The 26,716-nt window shown below is 36.4% G+C and overlaps 1 protein-coding gene across 1 annotated transcript in view; it reads left to right on the top strand.

The window, feature by feature from the left end:
- LOC150079049 (meckelin) overlaps positions 1-26,716 on the top strand; it is an 860,544-nt gene that overhangs the window by 765,262 nt on the left and 68,566 nt on the right. The window contains exon 25 of the mRNA XM_090382499.1: positions 13,360-13,390. Coding sequence (XP_090238625.1) covers positions 13,360-13,390 — 31 coding nt within the window. The remainder of the gene's footprint in view (positions 1-13,359; positions 13,391-26,716) is intronic.

Genomic DNA, 26,716 nt, shown 5'->3' with positions numbered 1-26,716 from the left:
CCTCCCCTGAGTCCAAAGAAGCTCTCATCATTATGGCTAGTGGTTTGCTTACTTCCTTTGCTGCCTCCTTTAATATAACTGGATAGATCCCATCCACCCCGGGTGCCTTTTTTATGTTTATCCTCAACAATTTCTCCTCCACTTTCCTCTCAGTTATTAGAAAATAATCTAGCTCACTGCCAATGTTTACTTCACCTACGACATTCCCCTTCCTGAATAACTCCTCATGTGTGAATGTAGATGCAAAATACTCGTGTAGATTGTTAGCCACCTGAGCTGGATCCTCAACTGTTGAACCATCAACATCCAGTGGACCAATCTGATTCATCCCTTTCCTTCTTGAGTTTAAATAGGTAAAGAACTCTTTTCTGTTTTTCTTTGCGTCCTTTGCCAAGGATTTCTCATAATCTGCCTTTGCCTGCCTAATCTCCTTTGTGACTTGGTTACAGACCAACTTATATCTATCATAGGCTTCCATGTCACCCATTAATTTGTATGTATCCCATGCATTTTTCTTCTCTGCCATATGTCTCATTAGTTCATCTGACAACCATTTAGGCCTGAACCTTGAACAATATTTCTTAGTTGGTATGTAAAGCCTGGTAGCTTCCAAGATTAGTTCCTTGAATGCTTCCCATTTTGAATTTGCTGTTGGTAACATCATCAGTTGGTCCCACTGTATGGAATTTAAATACTGTCTCAGACCATTATAGTCGCCTTTACGAAAGCAAAAACCCTTCCCTTTACCTCTGATGGTAGTTACCTCCTTGAGTAAATCCCACTTCAGCACACTGTGATCACTGCCACCCAGTGGTTCCTTTATCTGCAGATTCCTAATGCATGAAGAATCACTACTGATAATCAGATCAAGAGTATTGCTCCCTCTTGTTGCCTCACGAACATGCTGATGTAGAAAACAATCATCCAATAAATCCACAAAAGCCTTGCTAGTGTGTGAGTGATCAACCCACAAATTCCAGTCAATATCTGGGAAATTAAAATCCCCCATTATAAGACTCTCTGATTTACTGGCCCATTCTATTTCCCTGTACAGTATCTTATTATACTCATCAGAGTCATTAGGCCTATAGCACACTCCTATTTTGATTTACCTATGCTTATGTCACACCAAACTGACTCGACACTGCCCTGTCCATCAATGTCGACTGGCTTCACTTCCTTGGATTTTATGTGTTTTTTAACTAATAGCATAACCCCTCCTCCCCTCCTGTCGTGTCTATCCTTTCTATACACATTGTACTCCCCAAATAGTACAAGGTGCATTGCTACCATACTGTACAAGGTGCATTGCTACCAACCTTTCTACTTTCAAAAAGCTGGGGATCAAGCATTTGTATGCAGGAGGAAAACATGTGTTTTTCAGAAAAGCATAGTTTTTTTTAAAAGCCCACATGGGCACTAGAAATTAAATTTCACTGTCAAAATCACTATTATGTTAAAATACAGATTGTTGCAGCAGCATAGTACAGTATACTTTAACATATTAGTTTATCTAACATTTTTTCTGTTTGGATATTCTGTTAGAGATTAACTGATTTTGATGTTTTAAGAAAGATACCGTTGCAGCCTTTGTCCACTTCAGAAACATTGAATGAAATTTTTGTTCATAACAATAGCCTTTTGTCTAGACTTCACTGTCAGGTGCTTTTCCAAAGCTTCGCCAGAAAGAGATGTGAACTCAGTTTTTCTTTTTTCTAATCTGGCTGAATAAGCTCTCATACTCAGCACTGCCATGAGGAATTATTAAAATACCAAGCACAACTAGTGATAATTTGTTATATATCAAGCTTCTTTGCATACTTGTCATTTCCTCAAGCACCATCATATTTTTTTCTTCTTTCATAATAGCTTATGCTAGTTTCTCATACTGAAACTAACAGAACTTATGCTCAAAAACTTCTACTTCTTCATCTGTTTCTTTACTTTGATGACTCTAAGAAATATTAGAAACTTGTCCGAAAAAAATTTCAAATTTGAAAAGATGCACTGCCAAAGTGATGAAATTTGTACTACTTCGGTTTATATGAATATAATTTTTTTTTTTTTTTTATCATTTAAATATAAAATATATATACAAGTTAGTGCATTTGCATCATTTCTGTATATAGCCAACTACATAAGTAGTTATAAATTTGCATCATTAACTATATCTCATATTGTGAATACCTTCACGAGTTGCCATGATATTGTACTACCTCAAATAAGCAGCGCTTTACCATAGGAGAAGACTATTGTTACTTATACTCATGGATACCACCCATACGTCACCGTTTCAGAGCTTATTGGCTCCTCATTAGTAGGTGGGCAATGATGGCAACCCAGTTGCGAAGTATAAATCCACAATATGAGAAATGCCTGATGGTGTGGAGTAATTTATATTGTAGATTTATACATCGCAACTGGGTTGTCATCATTGCAACACCAGGGTACCTGCCCACCCACTGATGAGGAGCCAATAAACTCTGAAATGGTGCCATATGGGTGATGGCATCCACTGAGAATAAGTAACGATAGTCTTATCCTATGGTGAAGCGTTACTTATTTGAGGTAGTGCAATATCATGGCAACTTGTTGTGAAGGTATTCACAATATAAGATATACTTAATGATGCCAATTTATAACTATTTATGTAGTTGGCTATGTACAGAAATGATGCAAATGCACTAACTTGTACATTAGTTAAACTATTTACGTAACCTGAGGCTTTAGCCTTAAACTATACCGTAATATAAAATATATATATACAGTCCATTCCGATTATTTGGGACACATCGGGACTAGTGCATTTTGGCCCGATTAAGCGGCTGCCCCAATAATCCGAAGTTTCACGTAAATAGTTAAAAATACAATGTACCCCCCCCCCCTTTACAATTGGTTCACTGTACAATCAAATCGTGTTATGACAAACTCAACATAGTAAAGTACCATTCACTATACGATGTGCAGTAAGCGCGGGTCATTGTGATCACGTTTCTGAATTGAATTTTAATTCTATTAAACAGTGATTCTAATTAGAAAAAATAGGAGGAATATCTTGCGAAGTATAAATCCACAATATGAGAAATGCCTGATGGTGTGGAGTAATTTATATTGTGGATTTATACTTCGCAACTGGGTTGTCATCATTGCAACACCAGGGTACCTGCCCACCCACTGATGAGGAGCCAATAAACTCTGAAACGGTGCCATAGGCTATAAAAGAAATATATATTAAGCACAAATTTAGCCTTTATTACCTTACCAATTAAAAAATTAAATGATACGTGAAAATCGGAAGAATATATGTGATAATCGGAATAATTAATATGTACTGTAATATGTTTTTTTTTTTTTTTTTTTTTTTTTTGATTTGGTAGTTGGCGCATCGGCTTCTGTGGCCATATTACACCTCCCACGGTTTTTGCAGTACTTTGATCCAAGCCCGAGGCGGGAATCGAACCCGCGACCTTTGGGTTGCCGGGCAGGTACTTTACCCACTCGGCTAGCCCGGTCGGCTACTGTAATATGTGCATATTAACTAGTTGACATTTCTATTCACTGACATTTGTGGGTGGGGGTTAAAATTTAAAACAGTAAAAAGATAAGCAATCAATAACAAAGAACACGGCACACACACAAATTGCAAGTAACACAATACGCGCAAGTGAGAATGGAGTAACAAGTTACAAAGCTTTAAAAATAGGAATGAAGAGAAGATCTGAAAATTTATTTTTTTTATATGATTGAAGATTTCATGGAAATGTAAACACATTTCACCATAATACCCTACAGAATTCCAGCTGTCGGTATTATCGCAAATTCAGTAAGATCGAGTTTACTGTCCGTTTATGACAACTTTCGGCCGCCCGGGCTAGCCGAGTGGGTAAAGTACCTGCCCGGCAACCCAAAGGTCGCGGGTTCGATTCCCGCCTCGGGCTTGGATCAAAGTACTGCAAAAACCTTGGGAGGTGCAATATGGCCGCAGAAGCCGATGCGCCAACAACTACCAAATCAAAAAAAAAAAAAAAAGTGACAACTTTCACTAACAGAAAAGCCCAATAAACAGGTGGCTGCTAATTGTTTTTATAGTTGTGACCTCCAGAATTTCGACCGAACCACGTGGTACCATCGGAGACAATCTTAAGGTAATCTCCAGTGCTGCGGTCTCCTGCCCCAATTAAACGGCATGCTGTTTTCTCGATTGGTTTCTGTTTTTTAAGATTTGCCCCAAATAAACGGCTGCCCCAAATAACCAGAATCCACTGTATATATATATATATATATTTTTTTTTTTTTTTTTTTTTTTATTTTTTTTTTCTTTCACTCACTCATTCATATTTTTCTCACACACCAGGGTGGGGGGGGATTTAATGATGTGTAGTGTAAATTTAAACTAATTAAAACTTTGGTTAGTGTGTACTTAACTGTAGCATTTATGGTTTGTGTTTTTTTTTCTTTATCAATTCACTTTCATTCATTGTTCTGGCTTTCATTTCATTTATTTCACTCTTGCTTTCTGCACTGCACTCTCTGGGCATCTCAACTTACTGTTATTCTCACACACCACTACAGTTGTGGTGCAGGCCTAGCCACAAATGTTTGTTAGTATATATAAAATAATGTAAGTTATTATTAACTTTGTATTCTTTTGGCCAATTACATTTGCTCGTCCACTCATTCCCATTCACTCTTCCTTTCCCTCATGCTAGGTCACTCTTTCTTTCACCAAAACTGCCATTTATGCCCTTTTACCAGGAGTGCCACTCCTTGTAGCATCAGGGTACCCACTGATGAGAGGCCAACAAGCTTGTAATTGGTACCATATGGGTGGTGATATCTGCCAAGAATAAGCAACATCAATCTTCTCTACTGGCAAAGCATTGCTTATTCGAGGTAGTTCAGTACTATGCAGCTCATTGTGAAGGCATTCACAATATGAGAGGGAACAAAAACGATGATGCCATTTCACCTACTTTGATTTACTATGAACTAAAATGATGCTTTGCACTAACTTGTTTGCTTAATAAATTTGTACATGACATTCTTCACCATATCCAGATTAATAATGACTTAAGTATATGGATTTCTTCTTTTGGATTATGAAAAGGATTTGAACACAAGTCAATTGCACTCACAAGTGATCGCTTGTTATACTTTTCACTTTGGCATTCCTTTAAAGTGCTCATATTGCTTTTCTCACCTCTGCAACCTCTTCTTTAAACAGACTTGTTAAAGGTACCACTGTTTCTACCACCCTTGTTACACATTTAATCAAAGACATCTAACTTGTGAACATGCATGTTTCAAAATCTTTTTCATTGAAATGCAAATTCGTCAATTTCAAATGATGAATTTACATGCATCATTTGAAATTGTTTAAATCTGCTTTTCCTTTCCTTTCCTTTTTGAACTTTTTTTCTAAATGGTAGTAAATTTCCGCCATATTTTCGTCCACTTTCACAGGAAGGTATGCAAAACCTTTTTCATCACACAAATTAATAAGATGACAAGGACAGCCAGTACTACCAAGTGCTTAATCTCCTCTGTTAATAAACTATCTACTGCAGTTTTTAAGACTATCATAACGGATGCATTACTAACACAGTTTCTAAAAGGATTCCATTTATTTTCAGATTGTTTATTCTTTCATATGTTTATTCTTAAATTTTACTTCCTATTTCTTTTTTTTTTTTCATCTGACTGAAAGACATTGTAAATTAAACTATTACACTATTATCATATATATCTGTTTTGCAGCATAGACTATCACAGCATGCCTGATGGCCAATTTGTAAGCAAAAATAAGCAAATTTGCAAAATTTTAAAAAATTCAATTTTAAAATTGTGTTTTTTTTTTTTTTTTTTTTTTTTTGTAAAATGAAAAAGACAGAGAAAAACAGAGTTTTTGCAAAACTACATTATGCGATAAGACAGGTCACAAGTAAAAAAGTTGGATGGCAGCTAGGTATGATCAAAACAATCAGGGACTGAAATCTTTAAATTTCATTGTTGCAAGTTACATGTTCAGTGACTAATATGGACATAAAATTTGAATCACCTGTTTATCTGTAGTTTGTGTGGATTACTGTACATGGAATAGAAGATATTTTATGTTTCCTTGCATTTTATAAAATGAGTAATGTTTCTGAACTTCAAATTTGCATCAAATTTTGTTTCAAATTTAGAGAATATTACAACAAAAACTAAAAAATGTTCAAAACAGCTCTTGGAAAAGATAATCTGTGTTATTTGAATACACATCAGTGGTTTGCAGAGTTTAAAGGAGTCACTTGTCTGTGGAAAATGATTCTCACTCTTGCTGCCCCTCAACTTTAAAAACCAGTGATTGATCACCTGTGTGATCAGGAGTGATCGACATTTAACTATCCATGAAGTTACTAATGAAACTGGTGTTTCTCATGAGACAAAAAATTTTAATCCAAGATTTCAGAATGCATCATGTTATGACCCAGTTTCTGCCTTTCATCTCTGCTGATGACCACAGAAAAAGCAACAGGTACTCATATGTCAGTATCTTCATCAATGCGCTATTAATTCACACTTTGTTCCTTCCATCATTATTGATGATGAAGGCCCAGTCCTTCAGTGAAAAAAGCCTGCAAAACAAGACAGCCTAGATGTGAAGACCACACATCGTATTTTTTGAATCACAGGACAGTGATTTCCCTTTAATTTTCAACAACTGACAAAATTACTAATAATATGACACATGAACGATTAATTTTTTCCAAAAGAGGCCTATCAGAATTGCTTCCAGAAGTTGTAGAAGCATTGGAATTGATATATACCATGTCAGTGAGACTGCTTTGGTGGAGATCCATCTGAAAAGCTGGTATGCTTCATAATTTCCCAAGTATTAGTTCAGTCCCCAAACTTTTTGACCACAAATTTTTTCTAGCCGTGATAGAATCCCATATAGATTGAGATGCTTCCACTTCTGCTCAGCTAAATACATTAAAATGAATTGATTCCATTCATCCTTGTACAAAAAAGACAGGTGGCAACAGATATACGATAAGGTTAAACTAACAATAAGCTTTTCCATATTAAACCAAAATTACAATTTCTGAATTGGATGCATACATGCATGTGCACACTTATGCCGTATTCATTTTTTTATGTTCTGGCTGCCTCACTCTATTCAGCAGCAGTACTGACACTGCAAAGTGTAACAAACACAGTGACTGATTGCTTGACAGTTGTCCAAAACTTTCTTTTTAACCTGGCAGAGCGGCAGTGAGGCTATTCACAGATACCCATCAAAAATAACATTCCTGTGTTAACCATTAATCAATGATTAAAAATCTGATTTTTTTTTTTTTTACCTTTCTAAAGTTTCTGAAGTGATTTTTTTATGGATTTCATACAGAAATTGTGCATGAGACCCAATTAGGTGCCCTGCCAATGTTTTTGCAAATATTTGGCTTTTACTTGAAGAGTGGCATAATACTAGACAAGTCCCAGAAGTGCCTGTTTAAAGTTTGAGGTTTGCTTGTTTTCTCTGTCCCACTAGTTCAGTAAAACATTTACTGTATTATTTACTTGTTTTTGAAAGATTTATTATTGTTTTGACATAATGAAGATGATAACATAAAACTCCATATTCTCTGAAAATGGCCACTAGTTTACAGGAAGCAAAATACATAATTTTATATTTTGTTTATTTCAAAATCTGAAAATGAAGTTGTTGTTGTTATTATTTGGTTTTTAGGAGCATTAGCAACTAAGACCATATTGTTCTGGGGATATGCAGTGGTCATTCTTAACCTTTCTGCATCCTCCGTATTTGGTGGCTCACGGGCTCAAACCCTGGTCTAATCAAGAAGCGTGTGCTACGCACTGCTACTCCTGCCCACCTGGCTACGGAGGTGCCGAAAATGAAGTAACTAATAGTATTGACTATATATATATATATAACCAATAATTAATATAAAAATAAAACATAAGCCAGTAGTATGGCAAAAAACTGTAGAGCGAAAGTTAACATAAAAAATAAATCAACAGGGAGGTGAAAGTAAAGGTAATAAGACAGAAACCATAGCCGAAAGTCCCCAAATAATTTAGAGCTTTAAATCCAATTTATAATAATAATTCCAATTTAAATTTAAAATAATGCCAATTTAAATTTAAAATAATGCCAATTATATAATAATTTAGCGGTAACCCCCTTGTAAGGTACCAAAAGACGTGAAATATCATTCCAAAAGACGTGAAATATCACCAAAAGGGACTGAAAAGAACTACTAAAAGAAAACAAAATAACAAAATAATAGACTGACCATTATGCTCCATATCGATAGAGGAGGACCACAAGGCCAGTAATGGTCATGGAATCGCTGCATTTCAATCGCCATACAAATTGTAGCAAAGGCGAACAGATCGAAGGACAAAACCACACCTTCCTCCTCCGATCGATCCACGAATGCAGAGGCTTTGCCTAGCGGTGGTCCTTATGCAGTGAGAAATAAACTATAGAACAGATAGCACTCTAGAGCAGAGCCACACCACTGACATAAAGTAAGCTTAGCCAGCTTATATAAACAGAAAAAGGAGAATAGATGGCGGCACAGGCACTGCTTTTTTTGCATATTAACTCACTACCACTGAATTATATTTAAATAATGGCTTAAAAGTTAGATTGTAATAACATAAAATAAGAAAATAAATAAATATTAAGCTATCATTAGAGGTAGCAAAATGCACATCCTCCACATGATGCCCAGATATAACCAATAATTAATATAAAAATAAAACATAAGCTGTAGTATGGCAAAAATTGCCATACTACTGGCAATTTTTCTATTCTCCTTTTTCTGTTTATATAAGCTGGCTAAGCTTACTTTATGTCAGTGGTGTGGCTCTGCTCTAGAGTGCTACCTGTTCTATAGTTTATTTCTCACTGCATAAGGACCACCGCTATGCAAATCCTCTACATTTGTGGATCGATCGGAGGAGAGGAAGGGGTGGTTTGGTCCTTCGATCTGTTCGCCTTTGCGACGATTTGTATGGCGATTGAAATGCACTGATTCCATGACCATTATTGGCCTCGTGGTCCTCTGTCAATATGGGGAATAATGGTTAGTCTATTATTTTGTTATTTTGTTTTCTTTTAGTAGTTCTTTTCAGTCCTTTTTGGTGATATTTCACGTCTTTCGGAACTGGTTCCTTACAAGGGTGGTACCGCTAAATTATTATATAATTGGCATTATTTTAAATTTAAATTGAAATTATTATTATAAATTTGATTTAAAGCTCTAAATTATTTGGGGACTTTCGACTACGGTTTCTGTCTTATTACCTTTACTTACCCCTCCCTGTTGATTTATTTTTTATGTTAACTTTCGCTCTACAGTTTTTTGCCATACTACTGGCTTATGTTTTATTTTTATATTAATTATTGGTTATATCTGGGCAGAATGTGCATTTTGCTACCTCTAATGATAGCTTAAAATTTATTTATTTTCTTATTTTATGTTATTACAATCTAACGTTTACTTAACCATTATTTAAATATATATATAACCATACAAATAAATTAGAATGAGAGTTAAAATAAAATAATGCCAGCAGTATGGCAAGACAAGAGCGAAAATAGTCAAAATTAAACCTAAATTAAATCAAACCAAACAGGGAGGGAAGGGAGGGGTAACAGGAGTAAAAATATTGCAGCAGAAACTCTAAAATAATTTAGAAAATCTAAATGTAAGAATAATAATTCATTGAATTTTGAAAGCCAATTAAATATAAATTTAACGGCGCCCCCCTCTGACGGGCACCAGGTCCAAATTTATGTGAAATATCAGCAACAAAGATGTAAACCACTACAATAAAACAAAACAAAAATAAACCAAAAATAGACTGACCATTACCCCCCATCTCGACAGAGGACCACGAGGCCAATAATGGTCAGGGAATCGCTGCATTTCGATCGCTAGGCAAATCGCCGCAAAGGAGAATCGATTGAAAGGTCAGTCCGCTACCCGATTCCCAGATCGAACCGCCAATGCAGGGGACTTGAACAGCGGTGGTCCTGATGCAGCGAAAATTAAAAAATAGAACAGATAAGAGCACTCCAGTGCAAAGCCACACTACTGACAAAGTAATCTTAACCAGATTATATAGACGAATAATGAACTATGGATGGCAACACAGGTGCACTGTTTAGCAATTTGCCCACTACTGTCATGTGATATAATTATACATATATTTTAATAACGTTTTTATTTTATTTTTATTATGAAAGATTCCGTTTCCAACAATTTTAAACGTTATTCAAATATATGTATAATTATATCACATGACAGTAGTGGGTGAATTGCTAATGCTGCGCCTGTGCTGCCATCCATAGTTCATTATTCGTCTATATAATCTGGTTAAGATTACTTTGTTAGTAGTGTGGCTTTGCACTGGAGTGCTGTTATTTATTTATTTTTTTTTCTTTTTAGGAGCATTAGCAACTAAGGCCATATTGCTCCAGGGATATGCAGTGGTCCTTTCCACATCCTCCGTATTTGGTGGTCACAGGCTCGAACCCCGGTCTAATCAAGAAGCGTGTGCTACGCACTGCTGCTCCTGCCCACCTGGCTACGGAGGCGCCCTGGAGTGCTCGTATCTGTTCTATTTTTTAATTTTCGCTACATCAGGACCACCGCTGTTCAAGTCCCCTGCACTGGCAATTCGATCTGGAAATCGGGTGGCGGACTGATCTTTCAATCGATTCTCTTTTGCAGCGATTTGTCTAGCGATCGAAATGCAGCGATTCCCTGACCATTATTGGCCTTGTGGTCCTCTGTCAAGATGGGACGTAATGGTCAGTCTATTTTTGGTTTATTTTTGTTTTGTTTTATTGTAGTGGTTTATATCTCTGTTGGTGATATTTCACATAAATTTGGACCCGGTGCCCGTCCGGGGGGGGCGCCGTTAAATTTCTATGTAATTGGTTTTCAAAATTCAATGAATTATTATTCTTACATTTAGATTTTCTAAATTAGTTTAGAGTTTCTGCTGCAATATTTTTACTCTTGTTACCCCTCTCTTCCCTCCCTGTTTTGTTTGATTTAATTTAGGTTTAATTTCGACTATTTTCGCTCTTGTCTTGCCATACTGCTGGCATTATTTTATTTTTTATTTTAACTCTCATTCTAATTTATTTGTATGGTTATATTTCAAGCATCATGTAGAGGAATATGCTTTTTTACTGCCTCTGTATGCTGTACCTTTTTATTTTATTTTTATTATGAAAGATTCCGTTTTCAACTATTTTAAACATTATTCAAATATATATATATATAATGTTTTGATTTAATTTTTTAATAATATTTATATATACAATAAGCAGAAAGATATGTGCATGTTTGAAATTTTGTGCCCTTAACAGTATTTTTAACTGTAAAATGGAAACTACTGAGAGACTGATGCTTCTGTTTTATGCCTAAAATATATATTTTTTTGTAATTTTCAGCAGTTTGCCATTTCTCAGGCCACCTGCTTAATTATTCTGGGTCTGGTTACAGTAGCATACTTTGATTTCTGTCATTAACCACCCCACCAACCTGCAAACTTAGACATTAAGCCTTATATACCTTAATTTAGAAAACAAAACGGGCCTAGCACTGAACCCTGGGGGATTCCACTAGTAACATTAGTCCATGATGAGTGGTGTCCATTGATAACCACTCTCTGTCTTCTCTCACCAAACCATCCCTTCATCTATAGCAGTAACTTGCCCCTCAGTGCCATGTTGTTCTAGTATGTAATGCAGTCTTTTATGTGCAACAGTATCAAAAACTTCCCTGAAATCCAAGTACAGTAGAGCATCAAATCTGAACGTCAATAATCTGAACGAGCCAGCATTTATTTTTATGCTGATGTCATAAAATAATTACAGTAAGTGCCAGTTATTGTGATCATCTTTGTGAATTAAATTTTGATTCTATTAAACAGCAATTCTAATAAGCGAAAATCGGAGGAATATTTTCCATGGGCTATAAAAATGAAGATATAAAGCACAAATTTATACTTTTTTCCCCTTACCAATTAACAAAATTAAATGATACTTGAAAATCGGAAAAATATTATGCACAGGTTAGTAAAATAAAAATAAATTTACGCTTACATACATAGCTTATTAATATACATATGGCACTAATTAAACATAACACTTTGTAATCTGATATTTCTGTTCACTGACATTTTTTGGGAGGGTTGTAAAAGCTAAAACAGTGAAAAAAGATAAGTGCTAATCAGTAACAAAGAACACGGCATGCAGGAATTGCAACTAACACAATACTCACAAGTGAGATATGGAGTAAAAAGATTCTGAACAGAGTTTTATTTTACCATACTATAGTTTCCTTCGTCTTATAAAAGGAAGCAGAAAATTTTAACAATTGAATCGAAGATTGAGATATTAAACAGACTTTCAAAGGGAGAAAGCAGGTATTTGTTAGCAAAATTTTACAAGCTTGGAAAGGCAACCATAACAGACATTAAAAACAACAAGGAAAAAAATTTTTAAAGTTCGCATCGAAACTTGATTCAGATGACGATACAAAAAAAAAAAAAAAAAAAACTATGAGAACAGCTAATGACCCATACCTTGAAGATGCTGTTTAGAGATGAAGTTCAAGAGAACCCATATCTGGACCTTTGTTGTGTGCAAAGGTGCTGGATTTTAACAAAAAATTAAGTGGTCCTTCAAATTTTAAAGCCAGTGCTTTTATGTATAAACTTACTGAACTTTTTTTTTTTAGTCTCCAGAAAAGTATTTTTGATAAGTTTGAGAATCCAAACAAATCGGAAGTCCAAACTATCCCGGTCCCAATTAGTTTCGATTATCGATGCTCTACTGTATATGATATCAGAATTATTTTTGCAAAAATCCATGCTGTGACTGAAATATAACTGCACTCCTGCCTAGATGGTCTTGCATTACATGTTTAACCAGTGACTCCATTATTTTCCCTGGAACTGAAATTTAGCTAACAGGTCTGTCTCCTGTCATCCTTTGATTCTCCTTTGTAAATTGGAGATATATTCTCACATCTCCAGCCCTACCCTGAATCCAAAGATGATCTTATAATTATGACTAAAGGTTTGTTTACCTCTTTTGCTGCCTCCCTTAATATAACTGGATAGATCCCATCCACTGTGGTACCTTTTTTATGTTTATCTATGCAAACAGAAAGACAGCATCATTTTTGAGATAGTTGAGTGAATTTTTCTGAAAAGAACACAAAAAATTAATCAACATTAGTGATATTTTTCTAGTTATACCTCACATAAAAAGGTAAAATCGTTAAATTATAACTGACTTTTTTCTCCCTGCTTTTATTTTAGTATAGCCAAACAGCTGATCGGATGCAAGGAGGTAAGATAGTTATTTTTATCTTTTAAAGAATAAATATTTATTTATTTATTTTTCTTATCTTGACAGTAGGCCCCGAACATGTAACATGAGCAGTCAAATGAGATGCTTATGGTATCTCAAAATCGGGATTATATAACACATTCGTACATTATGCGTCATTAAATTTATTTTTGTGGTCAGTAGAACTCATGTTAATGTTACTGTTAAAATGTCAAACAGGATCATGAAAGCGAAGTTGTGCTACATCAACAAAAAAAGATATGTTTACCCACATTTTGTCTAATAATATTATACAGAAAATTTTTTTCTTCTTCTGAGTATCTCTGCATAAGTTTAAGTACCCATCAGGCATACACCATGAATTATTATTAGAATATCAAGGAAGGCTTTTTGTTATATATACCAAAGAAAAAATAAAATAAAATAAGTAAACACATATAATAATAATGATAAATCTTCCCTTGTTCCTATATCTATTATTACAAAATTTTTGATAAAATCAAACTTCTTTATGATCTGTAGTATTTACCTTCACTACCAGTAAGAATAATCTGCTGACCTTGTTCAGTTTTCCCAGCTCCTATTAGAACCTATAATACTTATTACCATGTATAGGTTGAAGTTTGAGAAGGTGAAAGAAGATACTTGTTGATATTAGATATGAATAGATTGTAATTTTCTAGAAATACATGTGAAGGGAGGTTGTTCCAGAAAATGGAATTTGAAGGGATAAATGAGGAAAAAGAGAAGTTGGTTCTGTGAGTTTCAAGTTGGACAGTAAATGGATGTTGAAGTTGCAGCACAAGTTTGGACTGGTTTGCAAGGGAGGAAATTACTGAAATCAATTCAAAAGAATAATGCCCATGAAAGTATCTATAGATAAGGCATTCAGCAGAAACAAAACATCAGTGAGACAGAGTAGAAAGACTTTATAAGAAATGGATCATTAATTAACCTAACTGCCCTCTTTTCAATTGAATCTAGAAATCTGAAAGAGGTTGTGTGGGCACAACTCCAGATAAATGAATAATTAATTAGAAGCCTAGATCAGTGGGGTGCAAAATAAACTTGTGCTGCAACTAGAGAAAAGAAACTTCAGTTTATTGCAGAATAAACTGAAGGGGTTGCGGCAATTTTTAAGTAGTTCAAGTAGTAAGGTCTCTAGGTGTAGATACCTAACTACTCAAACAAAGTCTGAGATACAAATGAACCCTACTGTCACTCTTTTTTTAAAGATTTTTTACAGTTCTTACTTATCGGCGTACAGCTGGTGTTCTTACTTATTGCCTGTGTCGGGATTAAGCCTTAATTAGCTCACTAGCTATGGACACGCTGAGAGCAGCTGACTAGTGCGACCTCTCAGAATGTATTAATACTTCTGAGTACTACTCAGTTGCTGAACGGTAATCCCTTTAGCCCTTAATTCATGCTTCCTGTAGCACAAATTCTCAGATTGCTTAAAGGTGCAAATATGCTGTAGCAGTATATATATTATATAAAGAGTAGGGGGGTCACCAATTACTTTTCATTGCAGTTTGTATTAGAAAAAATATCTTATCGCTGCCACATGCTTGAAATTAAAATAAAATTTACGAATCATCTAATAAATATTATGTGATATTTGTATTTATTTATGTAATTACTATAGATGTAATGTTAACATTTGTGTACATATATATATTAATGAGAAAAATGACATTTTTTCTAAAATAATTTTTATAATATAATTTTTATACATATTATTGAAAAAAAAATGGCATTGTTATTCTAAAACAATTTTTGTAAAATATGGAACAAACCTTATACTTGATTTTGAAGAAAATTTTGCAGATGATCATTCATTAGCCGAGATCAAAACTTTTTCTTAATATGGTTCTGAAAACATTGATTCACAAACAGTAAACACTCACTAATCTGGTTACAGTTAATCCAGATCAAAATAGGAAAAATTCTGTTCACAGTTGAGTACTTTGAAAGATACACAGAATTTAGGAAGGCAGATGAGTAACTCTGACTGCGTGCTGATTAACTGCGCAGAGAGAGAGAGAGACGGAACATACATTACATTGTCTTGCATGTTGTTCAGTATCGTTGTTGACTCTGAGTCAGACATATATACCTATGTATATACATCTGAGATGGACGTATATACATATGTACATAAGTCAACATATTTTATATGATTATGAGTTCTAAAGAATTAAAAAGTGGAATAAAAAAGAAAACCTGCTACTTTTTAACTATCATTAACAAACTCAAAGTGATAGAACAACTTGAAAATGGTGTTATGGGGAAAAGAAATTGCTGAAGAATTTGGTATTGGCCAAGGCTGTGTCAGATATTAAAAAACAAAAAGAATCTATAAAGACATTTGCTTTAAAATTCAATATGGGGAGTAATAAAAGCAGTGTATCAAATAGTCAGACAATAAACAAGCCAAAAGAAGTTGATTAAATGGCATTGGTACCGAATGCCACCTGATAAACTTAAAAAAGACAATACGATTTATCCATCTATCGGTGGATAAATGTATTATCTTTTTATAGTTTTTAAACAAGGCTCTACAGTGATATTTTTTTATTTATTTTTATCAGCGCTACCTATATCATTAAATTTTCTATTTATTAGTGTTCTAAGTTTTTTTTGTCTTTTAGGGCTATCTTTTGCCCTAAATCTTTTGCTATCTTCAATAATCCAGATTATTGCTTAATCTGGATGACCTCTCCCCCCCCAATTAACCTGGATTAGCAAGGGTTTACTGAATGAACCGATCTGAACATTTTATGTAATTGAGTACACAGTTTCCTTATTTCAGGATACTTTTCATGTTGCACATATTTTCCCCAAAACCGTTGCAAATTACTCAGTTCATTCATTTTTTTCTTTCAAAATAAAATCTTCTTGAAAATCAGTCATTTCTAATTGCAGTGCAGCTTTATTATTTAAACCATTTTGCAGCCTCATTCATCCATTCCTCATTTGGTTCAAGTGAAAATGGACATATAAGGAGTTGCATTAATTTTCCTCTTTTTTTTTTTTTTTTTTTAATCTGCAAACCGTACATCGAATTCATGTTTTCATTTTTCTAGAAAATTATTGTATTCGCTTTTATCTAATTGTATATTAAGTTCTTCCATCAGTGCTTCTTTCATACATGGAAAGGGCAGTGCCTCATCATTTAAAACTGAGGAAAATATGTTGAGTTTCTTAAGAAATGATTGTACAACTGAGGGAAATTTAGAAATAATAGTAAAATTCGCTATAAAGAAGTTTGTTAAGGTCCAAATATATCTTTAAATTAATGATTTAGGTTCATTTACCCTGCGGTCTGGATGTGGACCACGGCCACTAATTGGTGACCCAGGTTATAGAGCAAGTCTTTTGAACGCATGCTTTATTCTGCTTCATAATTTGGTGCTTTTGTGTCATCTTGGGTATGTTTTTCATTCTTCTGCTACTTTTTATGTTATCGTTGTTTTTAAGAAAAAAAAATATTTTTTACCATGAACAATTTGGTAATCAGAACAAAACTGCTGAGGAGTGACAGCAGTAATATTGCTACAGATACTTCAGAAGCTAAAAGGGTAAGAAATATGTCATGCAAAAATTTGAACCACTAACATTATTTAAAGTGTAATGCAACCACCAATTTCTGGTAGAGAGCCATCATATTCCAAATCAAAAGGAATGAAAAAAAATAGAAAATATCAAGAGGAATTTATGAAGTACAGCTTCACTTATAGTGTTATTGATGAGCAACATCTTGTGTGTGTAGTATGTTAGGAAAAACTGGCTAAAGAAAACATGAAACCTGTTAAATTAAAAAGACACTTACATACAAAACATCCAGAGATAATAAAAAAAAACAAATCCTTTTCCAAAAGACACGCTGACACCATACAAAGACTGAAATCTGACATGAAGAAACATACGGTAGTTATAAAGCTTTAAGAATTGGAAGTTTATTTAAAAGGAAAAAAATTTTTGTAATCACATACTATTGCTGAATCTCTTGTTCTCCCTGCTGCAATGAAAATTATTTCAATTATGCATGGAGAAAAGAAAGTCCAATTTTTGCAATACAGTTAGATGAATTCACAGATATTTCAAACCTTACTCAACTTACTGTATATGTCGGATACTGCTAAATGGGAGATATTTTGTAGGATTTTCTATTTTGCAAAGCTTTGGAAGGAGGAACAATGGGCCAGAAGATTTTTCATGTTATAAATATTTTCTTTCAAACAAATATTCTAATGTGGAACTACAATTTACAAATGCAGCCATACCATCAGTACAAATTGCTTTGCGATTTGTACTGATGGTGCAGCTGCATTAACAGGATAAAATAAAGGTTTAAAAGGCAAAATAAAGGAAATTGCTCCAAATATAGTTTTTAATCATTGCATTATACATACGGAAGTAATAGTAGTAAAGGAAATGCAAACTGATTTTCACGAAGTTTTGAAATACTAAGTAGGATCAACTTTATTAAAAGTAGAAGCTTAAATAGCAGCCTTTTCACTATGCTTTGTAATGATATGAGATCCGCTTATGAAATGCTTCTTTTATATAAGAAAGTGAGGTGGTTGCCAGTAGTAAAGTGTTACGACGTATTTTTGACTTCAAACTTGAATCTTTTTTATCGGATAAAAATCAGAACCATGCTCAATTGTTACAAACCAAAAATGGCTTGGAAAACTTAGTTACCTTGTCGATATATTTGAAAAACTTAATGATTTAAATCTAAGCCTTCAAAGACAGGGAACAAATATATTAATACTCAGTGATAAAATAGAAGCTTTCAAAAAGAAGCTTAATATTTGGAAAACTGAATTTGAGTGTAATGATACTGAAATGTTCCCATCCTTTTCTGATTTTGACATTTTACAATTTAGCGATATCATTGCCAACCACCTAACAATGCTAATTAAGAATTTTTCCAAATGATTTAATGTATCTCCAGAAAAAAATTGTATTGGATTCGCGATCCCTTTGCTTTGGTAATTTCAGGGCATGAAGAAATTTTAAAGAATTTCTTCTTGTCAGCTAATTCTTTAGCAGCATAATATCTACTAGTTGGCGGTGATTTGTGCCACTGCTGCTTGGTTTGCTGAAACAGTGGGAGACAGACGTCAACAGCCACATTCATCCACCACCTTTTTCCACCCACAGAGCTGAGATCTGTCTAGTTGTATTGAGGGGAGAGGTAGGCAAACCCTTGGCCATGATTATGAGGGCTTCCTTGGACTCAGGGGAGATACCCATGGACTGGAGATGTGCAAATGTGGCCCCAGTTCACGGAGGAGGATCAGGGGGTGACATAGGTGGTTGCAGACCTGTTAGTTCGACTTCTGTTCTGGGGAGAGTGATGGGGGTACTACTGGGTCGTCTGGGCAAGACTTCAGTTGTGGTTCGGACACAGCATGGGTTTGCTGTGGGGAGGTCTTGTCTGACCAGTTTGATTGAATACATACTATGATGTGGTCACAAAGGAACTGGATGTAAAGAATAATTTTGATGTCATATGCTTGGATCTTGGGAGGGCTTTTGGTACTGTTGTGCATGGAGGACTGCTGTGCAGTTTGGAGCGGTGTGGCGTTGGGGCAGGTTGCTGCTGTGGATCAGGAGATGGTTGAGTGGGGGAGGATGGAGAGTGGTGGTCGGTGGACACTGCTCTTTGTGGACTAATGTTATTACTGGAGTCCCACAGCGTTCAGTGATGGGTCCATTGTTGTTTTCTGTATTTATTGATGAGGGTATATCAGGCTTAATGTCTAAGTTGGCAGACATTATGAAAGTTGGCAGGGCATCTGCTCAACTTTTCTAGATCCTATTGCAGTAGCGTAGAGCAGATGGGCTGAGAGGTGGCGACTGGGGTTTGACATTGAGGGATGTGAGGTGCTGCTGCACTCAGGGAATGAATGTTCTTATTTATTCTCTAGCACGAACACCAGGTCAGTGCCAGAGTATAAATAAGTTAACAGTAAATCATCAATACAAATGTTAATCGTATTTAGCAGTCATGGGCTTGAACCCCGGTCCACTCAAAGAGTGCATACTACTGCACTCACGCTCCTGACCACTTGGCTACGTCGTGTGTGCTCAGGGTGGGGGGAGAATAGGGGGACCTGTAGTGGTTGTGTGGTCGGATGTGGGATTTTCTGAGCGGTGCTGATTCTCTGGGGGAGTGGCTCGTGGTGTCTTGTCGGTGATGTGCAGGAGTTTTTGTGGAGGGGATAGGGAGATGATTGTTCCCTTGTGTGGGGCAATGGTGTGGCCACATCTTAAGTTCTGTGTGCAGGTCTGGAGGCCTCATTTTCGGGGAATGAGGAGCGAGTTCAGAGAAATGCTGCTGGAGCTAGTACAAAGAAGGGCAGTTGGATTGCGGTGTCTGGAGGCTGGGCACATGCGGGGGAATCTGATTGAGGTGTATGGGGCCTTGAATGGTTTGAGCGGGCTTGGTTCTGATGGGATTCTTCCTCTTGCCGAGATTAATCACCTGAGGGGACATAGGTTCAGATTGAGGAGGGATTGTTTTAGAGTGGATGTACCACAATTGTCATTGTGGAAGTGGACAGCTTGAGTGAATTCAGGGCAGAGCTGGACAGACATTTGGAGCGAGTGGGTGGGTGAAATGGCAAGATTTTTTTTTATTTTTTTTTTCTGATGATGTTTAGGCTTGCTATCTTGCATCATATGCCTTTGCTAATGCTAAAGTGTGAGTGAATATATGTAATAACATAGTTGTGTTGATGCATTTAACTCACTGGGTGTGAAATGATTCCACTTGATGATTCCCATGCTGCATGAATGTTTTCAATGGCCAATCGTATGTTATATTTTTTCCAAAATTCTGGTACAGAAATTGCATTATCTCCTGTTATAGCTTCAAGTGCCTGTGCAAAGGTTCTGCGGAGATAGTAAGCCTTGAAAGTTGCAATCGTCCCCTGGTCCATGGGTTGCAATAATGAAGTCTATTTGCCGGTAAAAAAACAACTTTCACATTTTCATTTAAGTCACCAAGTGCAGAAGGATGTCCAGGTGCATTATCTAAAAGCAACAGAGCTTTAAAAGTAAGATTATTTTTCTTGCAATAGACTTCAACTGTTGGACAGAAATAAGACGTAAACCAGTCTTCAAATAGGGCTTTGGTCATCCATGCTTTTTTATTTGAACGAAAAATGACTGGAAGAGTGCGATGGCTGTATCCTTTTAAAGCTCTAGGATTTTTTGCACGGTACACAAGCATGGGTTTCAATTTAAAATCACCTTCAGCGTTACCTCCTAATAAAAGTGTTAGTCGATCTTTTGAGACTTTATACCCAGGTTGTGATGCTTCATTTCCAGCCAAATAAGTTTTAGTTGGCATCCGTTTCCAAAATACGCCCGTTTCGTCTACATTAAATATTTCCCGATCGTCGTATTCAGCATCCTGAATGATTTTTTGCAATTCTGCAGGAAATTTGGCTGCAGCATCTTCATCAGCACTAGCAGCTTCCCCTGTTACTTTAACATTATGCAGTCGTGCTCGATTTTTGAAACGTCCAAACCACCCTGAACTAGCAACAAACATTTCAGTCTCCCCTTGATATTTTGTTTCTTTGAGCTTAGTAAAAAGGTTAATAGCTTTGCTCTGAATATTGTCCTTAGATAATGGAATTCTTTTTTGATTGCAATCTTCTATCCAAATTGATAAAAGACTTTCCATTTCAATCATTATTAGAGTTCTGTTTCTGGTATTTTGTAAGACAAAAGAAGATGATGAAACTTTACCTTTCTCTTTATATTCGTTCTTACGGCTCAAGATAGTTCGTACGGTAGACTCACTGTATCCTAGATCTCTTACGATTTTCGCATGGTTTGCACCACGTTCATGTTTTTTAATAACTTCAAGTTTATCAGCTAAAGTAATAACTTTTCGTTTTTTTTTTTATTACAATCACGTTGTTTTTCACTCTTTCTTTTATCCATAATTAACAGGGGTAGAAAATTAGAATTTTTAAATACGTCTGCACGTGACTTTATTAGGTGGAGACAAACAAGTAACACGTCTACTTAGTTGATGGAACACACTGAGGCGGGAAGCGGACAAACGCTTGTTTATTGGCAGTCAGACATTTAGTGCGTGATTCGAATCTTTTTCAACTATCAGAAATAAAAGATCGCGTTAACTGGAAATTTTAATCGCGTAAAGTAAAAAGTGGTATCATTTTTTCCAATCGCGGTAACCGAAAACCGTGTTAATCGAACTCGCGTTAAGCGAGGCCTGCATGTACAAGCTAAAGATTATAATGATTTATGCACCAACATCGAGCCATGATGATGAAGAGGTTGAAGAAATGTACACCGAAATTGAGAGTCTTCTAGATGAGCAGAAAACCCACTACACTATTATTATGGGGGACTTCAATGCCAAGGTTGGAAAAAGACAAAACAGCGCAGAAAGGGGAACGATAGGAAATTTTGGTATTGGTGAAAGAAATGAAAGACTTGTGGAATTTGCAGAATCTCAAGGACTGTCAGTAATGAACACTTTTTTCAAGAAAAGGGTGAACAGAAATTGGACATGGAAGAGTCCAATTGGATTAACTACTAATGAAATCGACTTCATCCTCACTAACAGAAGATATATTGTGAAAGATGTTACCGTCCTGAATAAGGTAAATGTTGGAAGTGATCACAGAATGGTAAAATGTACACTTGATATAGATGTAGGAAAGGAAAGGAAAAAACTGACTCGAATAAATAATACAAAGGTCTTTGAGATAACAGAAGAGGAGAAAAAGCAGTATGTACTGGAACTTAAGAACAAGTTTGAGTTTTGCAGACTGCTCAGGACCAAGATATCGACGAGGAATATTACAACTTTCTGAAAGTGATAAAGCCCAAGAAACCTATAGGGAAAAAGAAATCCAAAGAAGAAAAAATTAGTCAAGAAACACTTGACGTGATGAACCGAAGACGACAAATAAAGAGCAAGAAAAACACTGAAGGGAGAAAATTGAGTATACTGAGTTATGCAAAGCCATTAGAAAGAGACTCAGAGAGGACATAAGAAGATTTAACACAAGAAAAGTAGAACAAGCATTAAGGAAAAACAAAGGATTTAAATCAACAGCCATGAGCCATACAGAAAGACAAATGATACTGAAACTGAAGAATAGCGAGGGTGTACTTACAAACAGCAGAGAAGGCATAATTCAAATAGCAGAAGACTACTATAGAGAATTATACAAGGAGCAGGGAATGATGCCAGCAGTGGGGAAGATGGATTGCAAAGCAACACATATGACATACCCGATATTCTTCCTGATGAGGTAGAACATGCATTGAAGAAAATGAAGAATCAGAAAGCCCCAGGGGAAGATGAAGTTACTGTAGAGTTGTTAAAATTGGGAGGAAGAGACATAACACAAAAACTGGCAGGGCTCTTCACAAAGTGCATTAGAAAAGGTGTGACACCTAAGCAGTGGAATAATGCAATCATAGTTTTGCTGTATAAGAAAGGAGATAAATCAGAAATTGGAAATTATGGACCAATTAGCTTGTTATCCCACATCTACAAGTTGTTCACAAGGGTCATTACTAACAGATTAGAAAGAATACTTGATGAGAATCAACCGAAAGAGCAAGCTGGCTTTAAGACAGGATTCTCAACTATGGATCACCTTCACGTGATATCACAGCTAATGGAGAAAGCAAATGAATATAAAACACCAATATGCCTGGCATTTGTGTATTATGAAAAGACATTTGACTCCATACAGCATAAGGCAATGTTTCGGGCACTGGAAAGACAAGGCATTGATATCCCCATATATTATGATTTTGAAGAAAATACATGAGAATGCTACCTCCTTTATTAGACTAGACAAAGATAGTAGGAAATTTAAAATCGAGAAAGGAGTTCGACAAGGAGACACAATATCTCCGAAGCTGTTTACTGCTGCCCTTGAGGAAGCTTTCAGAAGATTAGACTGGTCGCAAAAAGGAGTCGATGTGAACAGAGAGTACCTAAACCATTTACGATTTGCAGATGGCATTGTGGTCATAAGCCACGATCCCAAAGAATTAGAGGAAAATCTTAATCAGTTATGCACAGTTAGTAAGGATTTTGGACTAAAGATGAATATGGCTAAAACAAAAGTAATGATGAACAAGTATGAATAAGCACAGAATGGGAAATAATGATTGAAAGAGCAGTAATTGAAAAGGTGGAGTCATATACTTATCTGGGACAAGTTATTAGCTGTAATAATGATAAATGGCTGGAAGACAAGAGAAGAATAAATTTTGGATGGATAGCATTCAGGAAATATAGTCACATACTGAAGAGCAATATCCCAGTTTGTCTGAAACGTAAAATAATGAACCAATGTATACTCCCCACCATGACTTATGGAAGTGAAACTTGGGCACTCACCAAAAGAACGGAAGAGAAGCTGAGAACTACGCAGCGAAGAATGGAATGAATTATATTGGGAATCAGACTGTTAGATAAGAAGAGAAACACATGGATTAGGCAGCAAACTCAAGTAAAGGACATTCTTATCAAAACTAAAGAACTAAAATGGTCTTGGGCAGGACACATAGCTCGAAGACATGATGACAGATGGACTAAGAAAATAACAGAATGGTATCCAAGAGGAGCTAGAAGAAAACCTGGAACACAAAGGTGGAGATGGATAGATGAAATTCGTGAGTTTGTGGGTAGTAAATGGATGGCCAGTGCTCAAAACAGAAGGAACTGGAAAGTTGCTGGAGAGGCCTTCATCCTGCAGTGGATTGAAAATGGCTGATGATGAAGTTAGCTTTATGCTTGGATAAGGATGCAACAGAACTGTTATAGCAGTGATGTATCGATTTTGACAGAAAATTGAGTTTCGATTGATAGTAACTTTTCTACAACTGTTGTGAGTTCTTGTATAGGCAGAAAATTAAGATGGAAATTTGGATATAAGACACTTTCAATATAGCTTTTTCTTATCATGGACAGTCTTAGTATATTTGAGGTCCTTTGGTCCTTTAAGGTTGTCACAGACATTCTCTCAGATATGCCAGACAAGCTGTACTTGCTACCTGGGAGTCTAAAACGCTGATGGAACTGATATTCGGGTGACACTCAAGTCAAGTGGACCCAATTTCGGCGAAGTCCGGACGGTCGGTGATAGCCAAATCCTCTGCTTGCACCTTCACGATGGTGGGACTGTTAGTAATCCTGGGTATAACCTCCATGCACAGCACATGGTGGGTGACCACCCAGGTGTGAACCAACGTAAGCAGGGGTCGAGGTGTGGCGCCCACACCACATGGAGGAATGCTGCCCCTCTATGTTACCAGGCAGTACTAGGTGGTAGATGACTCTCATCAACCGGTGAAATACCACCACTTTGCTTATTGGAGGCTTGAAGTGGTGGAACCCATGTTTAGTCTCTAGAGCTAAGTTCCGGTCAACCCTTCCCTATCTCTTCCACCATGCAGTATGATTGATGACTTTTGAGGTTATGATGAACGTCGTGGCGAGATCCAATATTCCTTACATTTCGAGGGTACAGCTCTAAAACGGTTTTCGCAGGCCGGCCGCTAGTTAGTACACCGGACCGAACCTATTGGTAACTCTGTAGGAGGCTTCCGGATCAGCTAGTGTATAATCTTGCTACCTCTACTCTGCCAGATAGTGACTGGAGGGAGTCCGAGTAGTGTGTATGCGGGGAGCATTGTCGAGGCCACGTTATGTCAAGGATCTGGGTATATTCTTACCACATGTACGCCATATCCAAAAATTTCATTACTTCATACAGCATGTCCCACCCACTTTTTCTTACTATTGAATACACCATGAATTGTGAAACTAATAGAACAAGCTTATCTGCGAAAAGATCTAAACCTCCCAAGGACTTCCTAATTCATTTCACAAATATACGTGGTCTCAATTCTAATCTCAACGATGTCCATTTCCACTTGCAGTCTGCCAAACCCCATGTACTTTTTCTGAGAGAATCTCAGTTATCGGTTGATTCAACTACTGCTCATCTCAGATGCCCAAATTATTCGCTGTATGATTCCTTTCGCCTCAAAGGTGGTACTCGTGCATATGTCCGTTCTGATATTCCCTGTCAGAGACTTGGCAATTTGGAATCTCCTCTCTTTGATCTTCTCTGGCTTAAAATTTCTCTACCTCATTGTGTCAAATTCATCTGTTGTCTCTACCGTTCTCCCAACTCCACTAATCACTTGGAGCTCTTTGACTTCCTCTCGTTGCAACTTGACTTTCTCCAGTCCAACTTTCCTAACAGTGAGGTAATTTTCCTTGGTGATTTTAATGTTCACAACTCCAGCTGGCTTCCGTTTTCTAGTCACACCGACCCAGCAGGTCGAGATGCTGAGGCTTTTGCAATTACTAATCACCTAGCACAGATTGTTCATTTACCTACAAGAATACCAGACAATCCGAATCATACAGCCAATACGCTTGATCTTTTTCTCACAAACAACCCTTCTAAGTACACGGTCGAAGTGAGAGGTCCTTTAGGTACTTCAGATCACAACTTGGTGATTGTCTCTTCCCCAATGGAACCGTTATCTCATGGCTATTCCCAACCTCGTGTTGTTTGGCATTACAAGAATGCAAAATGGGATGACCTGCGAGACTTCTTTTCTTCTTTTCCTTGGTCGGATTACTGTTTCAAAACTCCTGATGTCAACGTTTGCTCAGATCGTGTCAGTGAAATTATTCTTGCAGGAATGGAATCCTTTATCCCACACTCCACTTTAAAATCTCGTCCTTTATCTAAACCTTGGTTTTCCAATAAATGTGCTAAGGCTGTTCAAGAGAAGAATGTTGCATATCGTAATTGGCTTGTTTCTAATTCTTCAGTTTCATATTCTGCCTACACCAAAGCTCGTAACAATTGTAAAGCAGTTATTAATCAGTCCAAACTAGAGTTTGAACAGGCTAAGAGTAGAAAACTTGCTTCTTGCCCTAATGGTAGCCGAGCATTCTGGTCTCTTGCCAAAGCTATTGGCCGCAACTTTTGCCCATCTCTGCTTCCACCTCTGTCCAAACCAGATGGTTCTGTTGTCACTTCAGCCAAGGATAAAGCTGACCTGCTAGCATCCCATTTTTCTTCCAGCTCATGTATTAATGAACTTGGTAAAACGCCTCCCACCATTCCCAACACGGTCCATTCAATGCCTCCTGTGGTCTTCCGTCAAAAGGATATCAGAAGGATTTTGATGAATCTTGATGCTAAGAAAGCTCCAGGTCCTGATGTTATTTCTCCACTTGTTCTCAAAACCTGTGCTCCTGAACTTACTCCTATT

Source organism: Mastigoproctus giganteus, chromosome 10 (assembly GCF_048544385.1).
Source record: "Mastigoproctus giganteus isolate SK-2022 chromosome 10, ASM4854438v1, whole genome shotgun sequence".
NCBI lineage: Eukaryota > Metazoa > Arthropoda > Arachnida > Uropygi > Thelyphonidae > Mastigoproctus > Mastigoproctus giganteus.
This window is presented reverse-complemented; position numbering and strand designations above follow the sequence as displayed.